Source organism: Echiichthys vipera, assembly GCF_963691815.1.
Source record: "Echiichthys vipera genome assembly, chromosome: 15".
In the NCBI taxonomy this organism is placed as follows: domain Eukaryota; kingdom Metazoa; phylum Chordata; class Actinopteri; order Perciformes; family Trachinidae; genus Echiichthys; species Echiichthys vipera.
In genome coordinates, this window is record NC_139840.1 from 20,541,030 (window position 1) to 20,549,362 (window position 8,333).

At 39.4% G+C, this 8,333-nt stretch overlaps 1 protein-coding gene across 1 annotated transcript; it reads left to right on the forward strand.

Moving 5' to 3' along the window:
* Nucleotides 1–4,305: 4,305 nt before the first annotated feature.
* On the forward strand, nucleotides 4,306–5,520 carry LOC310958193 (beta-1,3-galactosyltransferase 2-like; the record flags this gene model as incomplete). Its single annotated transcript, XM_083929042.1, has 1 exon — nucleotides 4,306–5,520. One exon carries the CDS (start codon nucleotides 4,306–4,308, stop codon nucleotides 5,518–5,520), a length of 1,215 nt encoding a protein of 404 aa, XP_083785168.1.
* Between the last annotated feature and the right edge of the window lie 2,813 nt (nucleotides 5,521–8,333).

Below are 8,333 nucleotides of genomic sequence, written 5' to 3' on the forward strand. Positions count from 1 at the left end.
CACTAAAATGCTTTGTGAGTTACACTCATCTTAAAAAGTTAGCAGTCCTAAAATTAGGAGTGAAACAAACCATATTTTTTTGGCAGTTTTTTAAGCCTTTTATTAGAAAGAACGGACAGGAAATGGGGCGAGAGAGAGGGTGGGAAATGTAGCAAAAGGCAACAGGTCGGAGTCAAACCCGCGGCCACTGCCTCAATGACCTTCAGCCTCTTTTCATGGGGTGACTGCTCTAACCACTGTTCCACTGGCCAACCCAAATGATCCTTATTTTTTGCTCCTAATTTAGCAAGTTAGGACCTACTCTTAGCCAAGAGATATTTTGTAAATACAGTACTGGTGATATAATCATATCATGTCCATTTTTGCCAATAATTTGTAATACATATTGTACTATTATTATTTATTAAGTAGAAAATATAAGACCTCCACCAGGTCTGAGTCATTTGTGTTGTACTGTATACCATGTTAAGAAGCTATAAAGCTCAGCAGCTTTAACAAAAATGTATGTTTATTTTGACTTTTTATGTGTATTATTTAATAAAATAAATAAATAACGTTCCACTTTCTGTCATCTAATATTTTATTCTAGTACTTTTGATGATGTTTCAGTTTTGTGCTGTGGAATCGTTTCTGTACCAAGATATTTTTAGGCAGGTATTCTGCCAGAGTCATAATTATGCGATCCTAACCACACTAATACCCTCATGTCAAGTCGACAGGTACTTGGATGTAAAGGGAATGAAATGCTCACCAGTCCTGAGGAGCCAGTTTAAGCGGTTGATCAATGATGCGGTATGGAACAGTCACACTCAGTGTTGTGCCTCCAGGCTGGATCTGGTCTTTGCACCGCGGAAGCAGAACCTCATTATCGCGCTGGATTCCCTGCTTCTTCTTCTCTTCTGGTGTGACAAACCTGGTAAGGTAGAAACAGATTTTCTACTATTACTTAATCTCATTCACAGTATTTTATAGACGCTAACCACACTTGCTTACAAGGCTGGGAAAAACATATTTCTCAATCAGCTGTGATTCCAAATTTGGTTGGATTTTTCTGAAACATTTTCCAGTTGTTTTGATGATGAAAAGTTTAAATTTGAGCTATAAACAAAATAACAATCCTTCACCAAAGCAACAGGTATGTAACACCTACTTTAGGTCCTGCAGAACATCCTTTGCATTAAGCATTGTGATGAGTGAGGTGGTGGCGGCGGGGATGATGACGATGGTTGTGTGTGTGTGTGTGTGTGCATATACCGTATATATATATATATATATACTGTATATCTATACACTGCATATACATACGCAGTATTTCAGTTTTAACTCTAACATAAATCCTACTATTATTACAGAAATGGGCGATGACAACGAAAAAGCACTACCTATGCTGCCCTACAAAGCCTAAGTTTAGTAACTACGAAATCACTAAGAACATGATTTCTGCACAGTTGTGGGCCTGAAAGTATGGATTTTAGGATTTATTTGGATAATAATTATTAAATGACAAACTAGTAAACCACAATCCATCATCAGTGTGTCAAATATTAATTTGTTGGGGCATTAAACAAACTCTAAAGACGTTTTTTTTTACCTTTAATTTATGCGTAGTGACTGCACTTGACTGGCTTAGTAGGGCAGTATAGTAATAGTATATAGTACTTAAGGGCATACTTCTCCCTTCTCAACAAATGTAGGTACACGTGAGATCAAAATGAGAGAAAAAGTGTGCGTTTTTGTATTTTTAGACATTAGTATTATGAAAGTATTTCTTATGAAACCACTGAGAGTGAATCCTCTGTTTTGTATGTTCTTAGCCTACTGTTGGAATTCTATGATGACTTTAGTTTTGAGCTCTGCTTTCGGAATAACCGGTATGGCAACTTCTTTGGTGTCAAACATTCAAGAAAAAGCTAATAAACATGTCATAAAGTACAACACAATTGACCCAAATGCAAGCAAATCTAAAAAGACAACAGTATGACAAAAATGCAAAACATTTCATACAACTTCTATTGCCCCAACTTACCCTGGATATCACATGCAGCTCTTAATACCTGCAGCTCTGCTATATGACTGAAGAGATGCAAATTCCAAGAGGGTCTGTATCTGTGTTGATATGTTTCTATCAGTTTCTACACAACTTCATAATACACAGACTTGTCAACCCTGTACTTCAGTGACCTAGATGTTTCATATGCAAATGACAGCTGTTCACATAGTTAACCACTGTACGTAATTTGCATGTGCACCCATTACAGTACAGTTCACTGTTCGATACAAATACTGATTTATATCTCAGCCAATTCTGTTCTTAACTTCACATCAAAGGATTAAACCACACTTTTTCTATATGGGACCTGGGGATGTAACCATACACTGAACTCAAAATTCGATAAGATACTGAGGCTACGTTATGATTTTTTTTTACAAAATGACATTAAAGACAAAAATATTTACTTACTCATTTTTTTCCCCCCAATTTGTCTTTAATATATATATATATATATATATATTTTTTTTTTTCTCATCTTTCCCTTTTGGAACTAAAGAATGATTATTTCTAAGGTAGGGTATCAACTGCATATATAAGTGAAAATGAACATTTTTATTTTTAAATTACAAAAGCAATAATGTAAGGATGTATGTATGGAGCCAATCCCAGCTGACATCGGACGTAAGGCGGGGTCCACCCTGGACAGGACGCCGGTCTATCGCAGGGCACATAGAGACAAACAGAGACAGACAACCATGTGTGTGTAAGAAGTTTGTACCACTAGTATGTTAGTGTTACACAACTTCATAATACACAGACTTGTCAACCCTGTACTTCAGTGACCTAGATGTTTCATATGCAAATGACAGCTGTTCACATAGTTAACCACTGTACGTAATTTGCATGTGTACCCGTTACAGTACATTGTTTGAATAGATGCAAAAGTGATGGGAGCAATGTAATGCAGTAAACTTTAAAAAGTCCTGTTTAGCTAACAGTGATACATGGACTTACTTATGGATATGGACTTACAACTGATGAATGTAATGTGAGCGTAGGAGCCATATTCTGATTCATATTATTTGTGTGCAATGCTTGTTTTTTGGCGTCATCTACAGGGCTTGAGTGCATGTGTCCTTAATGGAGTTTTTGAGTATGCAGCAAAAAGTTTTCTACAATGGCTTAGCCCACATTCTTCTCCTTTGTTTGTTTTAATATTAAAAGTTAGTTTTCTCTTATTTTTTTAATCAAATTAACCACAAGCCCTTTTTTTTTGCAAACTTAACAAACTTCTGGAGATTATATTCTTTGTCACCTCATGGACTCAAGCTTTGTAAGATGCTAGTCTGTAGTCAGTCACCAGTGATGTCTATTGAAACCAGGAAAAGTTAAGAAATGTCACTACAGTTAGGTTAGGCGTGGGCCGGTATGACATTCTGACGGTATGATAACCTTTTGCAAAAATATCACGTTATTGTGGTATTGCAAATAAAGCTCTAAAATGTGTTATTTTAAAATGTCTGTGTAAAAAACAACAACTTTTTTCCCACTTTTTACACACTGACAAGAGGAGAATTGCTGACCTTCACTTTCTGTCCTTGACTAGTAAAAAACAGCTCATATCACAGGAACCGTATGAAACCTGCCCATTTCTATGTTAGACTGATGCCATCATCGTTAGATATTTTCCCACTGACATTCTCAATGTCAACTTTTTCAATACACCCCAGTCTTTACCTTTGCAAAGGGGCTAAAAGAACAGTCCTCACTTGAGGAAACGCTTGGTGCTGTGCAGCAAGTGTACAGTCTGTTCTAAACTAACTAAAGTAAAAACAGCTTTCTGGTGACAGTGTACCAAGACAGTGATGTTGTAGGCTGTAAAACCAAAACAATGATAAAATATAACACCCACCGAGTTAAGGGTAACCTCAGAGTTGGGTTATAATTGTCTGGGTGTTTGTCACAAAGAGCGTTTTACAAACGTTATTTCATTTGTTGTCAATATACACTTATTGAGTATAGCAGCTTTAATGCAATTATGTGACATGCTGTACCATTTTTTTTACTCAAATACGTTCTCTCCTCTGTCTCCTAGGCAATCACAAGACTTCAGAGGGGACTCCCACAGCTGGCTTGCCAGACAACACCATTGTCTGGGATTCAAGTGATTTGCTGCATTACATCCCCTCTCTATCTTCCATATCCTGCCAGTCTTCAACTGCACTAAAAAATAAAAGCCGAAAAAAAAAATCATTTTAAGAAGAAGAAGTTTCTGAAGCATACGGCTGAGTGAATTAGTCTTCCTGGAAACAATGCAGTGGAGACGACGCCACTGTTGCGCGCAGACAGCTAAATGTCTCTATTTCCTGTCACTGTCTGGTCTACTGGTTTTTCTGGTCCTCCAGGTAGGGCTGACAAAGCTCACATATACGCCATGGCGGAGTGGCCATCCTGTGGTGTCTGGAGGTGGTGAACGTCCTACCGCCAACTTGAGCATTAGTGCCCCAAATTCAGCGCCAAAGATTGTCATTGTTCCTCCACCGACTTCCAAGGCTGAGGCTAACATAACCTCCCCTGAGAAGGAGGTTGTCCCACCTACTCAAGCCGCAAAGACTACAGCCACCAACACTACTCAAAGTGTAGAGGGAGATCTTAGTAGTGGTTTAACCCATGGGCCTTTCACTTATATCATCAACGAGCCAAACAAATGCGCAAATAGCAGTCCTGCCCCATTTCTGGTGTTCCTGATAGCCGTTGAGGCTCAGCAGGTGGAGGCAAGAAATGCCATACGGCAGACATGGGCGAACGAGAGTGTTGTTCCAGGATTGATCCGGCTGTTTCTACTGGGGAAAAAAGAAGGAGAGCTGGGACTTTTACAGCAAAGGACGCTAGAATCAGAGAGCGAGAAATACCACGATATCATTCAGCAGGACTTTCATGATACCTACAAAAACCTGACCTTAAAGACACTGATGGGAATGAACTGGGTGGCAATTCACTGCCCAGGAGCCAGCTATGCCATGAAGACGGACAGCGACATGTTCGTCAACACAGAGTATCTCATTTACAAGCTGCTCAGGCCACAACTGAAGGCAAAGGAGAATTACTTCACAGGTATGAACATGAGAGACCATTCACCCATCCGAAACCCTAAAAGCAAGTGGTACATGGCACCTGAGCTGTACAAGGGTATTAGGTACCCCCCCTTCTGCTCTGGGACTGGTTACGTCTTCTCTGGAGACTTGGCAGAGAAAATCTATCGTATATCGACAACAGTCGACTACCTGTCTCTGGAGGATGTGTTTGTAGGATTATGCCTGGCCAAGCTCCAGATAGATCCCACTAATCCACCCAGCAGGTCCCTATTCAACAACTGGCGGGTGCCTTATTCCAGCTGCAGGTACAGCCAGCTGATAACATCACATGGGATTCATCCCAACGATATACTCAAATATTGGCATCACATGCATAGCAATAAACAAAACCCCTGCATCAGCCCAGTGAGAGCAGGCAGGTTACACCAGTAGTCAGACGACTAGAAAGGTGCTACAAAACTAGAAAGGTCCATTTACCATTTACCAGCTCAATAACTGAAAAAAGTCTTTCACTGTTCGATACAAATACTGATTTATATCTCAGCCAATTCTGTTCTTAACTTGACATCAAAGGATTAAACCACACTTTTTCTATATGGGACCTGGGGATGTAACCATACACTGAACTCAAAATTCGATAAGATACTGAGGCTACGTTATGATTTTTTTTTACAAAATGACATTAAAGACAAAAATATTTACTTACTCATTTTTTTCCCCCAATAATTTGTCTTTAATATATATATATATATATATATATATATATATATATATATATATATATATTTTTTTTTTTTTTTTCTCATCTTTCCCTTTTGGAACTAAAGAATGATTATTTCTGAGGTAGGGTATCAACTGCATATATAAGTGAAAATGAACATTTTTATTTTTAAATTACAAAAGCAATAATGTAAGGATGTATGTATGGAGCCAATCCCAGCTGACATCGGACGTAAGGCGGGGTACACCCTGGACAGGACGCCGGTCTATCGCAGGGCACATAGAGACAAACAGAGACAGACAACCATTCACGCTCACATTCACACCTACGGGCAATTTAGAGCCATCAATTAACCTAACACGAGCACGTCTTTGGAATGTGGGAGGAAGACGGAGAACCTGGAGAAAACCCACGCACCCACGTGGAGAACATCCACACAGAAGGACCCCAGCCAGGATTCGAACCATGAACCCTCTTGCTGTGAGGCGACAGTGGTAACCACCTCAAGGATTATCAGCATTACACAAATTCTTCATTAATGTTGTGTAAAAACTGATGCAAGTGCTCTACAGTTATTGCCAATTTTAAAGAGATGAACAATGTTTATATGTCAAGCCACTGGAGAGTTTATGTAATGTTGTAGAAGAAGAAGAATTACTTTATTAATCCCGCATAAGGGAAATTAGATTTTTTTTTTTTTTAGAATAAGCACTGTTTCACTGTGGTGCAAAGGGTACTATTTGTAATGATGTAAGCTTCACTGTATGTTTTATATATGCTGCCTTACCAATACGAGCTACTCTAAATTGAGTGGAATTGTTACAGTGTAAATAAAAAGTTTCTACATGTATCAAAATAGTCAATGGATGTTTTTAAAGTTCAAAACACATGAAGTCAACTACAGATTGTTGCACATTGACAACAAATGTGGGACAAGCCATTTTTCATGTATCAAATGACCAAAAACCTAATAAAATATACATTTATGGAAATTACATTTTTAAAAGTACACTTAACGTAGCACAAAAGTTCCTCTTATAACTGGAGCGAGGTCTAATGATGACTTCATTGAAAAGAGTTGCTGATGAGGATGAAGCCGCACCTCTAAAGACGATGTTAAAAATGATTTAAAAAAGAAAAAAACTGTTCTGTGGTTTATGCTGATTCTTGTTAAAATACCAAAATAGAATTAGAAAGTAACTACTTTTTTTTATAGATTGTTTACTCTATTTTAGTCCTGGCGTTTTGTTTATTGGCTTCATTTAACTTACTAGTGGGACTACGTGGTTGCCAACTGACTGATGTTGTGAATCATTACAAATATTCATACTGAAATATATTTTAGAAATGTTTTATCAAATAGGTCTGGTCACACTGATGCTTCTGAGCAGCTGCTCTAGCAGACACCAATACCAATAAATTGGTGTCCAGCTGGGTGGAGGCCTCGGGGAAGACCCAGGACCAGGTGGAGAGATGATATCTCCACACTGGCCTGGGAACGCCTCAGGATCCCCCAGTTAGAGCTGGTTAATGTGGCCCGGGAAAGGGAAGTTTGGGGTCCCCTGCTAAAGCTGCTGCCCCCGCGACCCGACCCCGGATAAGCGGTTGAAGATGAGATGAGATGAGATGAGATGAAATGAGTGGCAATTCACATGCAGTGCAGCTCTGGGATTACTCTTCATACAACACTGTCAGCCAACAGTTTTGTCACTGACTTCAGGGTCATGCCGTGGTAAGTGCCCATGGTATCGATCTTAAAAACCTTCGTTTCTGATAAAACAGCACAGTACACGTTGTAGGTGACTGACAGAACAAAGTGGGTTATAAGTGTAATGGAATATAATGCCCAAATATTCTCTAATAAGTTTAAATTTTTACACTTAATAAAAGTATGAAGCTTGTTTATTTAAGAAAAGATTCATTTACAGCATCAATGTTTGCCAACACAGCATGAAAACAGGCCTGTTCTGCAAATATCGAGTGATCACAAGACACATGCACACACTCACCCTCTTTTCCTTTGAATCGCTCCTCATCATATCTGTTATAGGCAGCCCTCCCTAGAGAGGCACGTCCAGTTGAGGGGGAGGTCTCGGGGAAGACCCAGGACTAGATGGAGAGATTATATCTCCACACTGGCCTGGGAACGCCTCGGGATCCCCCAGTTAGAGCTGGTTAATGTGGCCCGGGAAAGGGAAGTTTGGGGTCCCCTGCTAAAGCTGCTGCCCCCGATACCCGACCCCGGATAAGAGGCTGAAGTTGAGATGAGATGAAAACACCTTTAGACACAAAACCAACCGATGGTGATTGAAAGAGCAACAAAGTAGACACTTGGTCGGTGCAAGGAAGCTCTTCAGACATAAACGGTTGTGTGGACCTTGTTCATCAAATCTGACTTACGAATATGTTATGGTCTTGTCAGGACAGAGATCTAGGTCCAACAATGAGCTAATGTGCAGTTAAGAAATCAAGAAAATACCCCAAATTGCACGGTGTATTTACTAGTGGTGGTGTATTTGAAGGA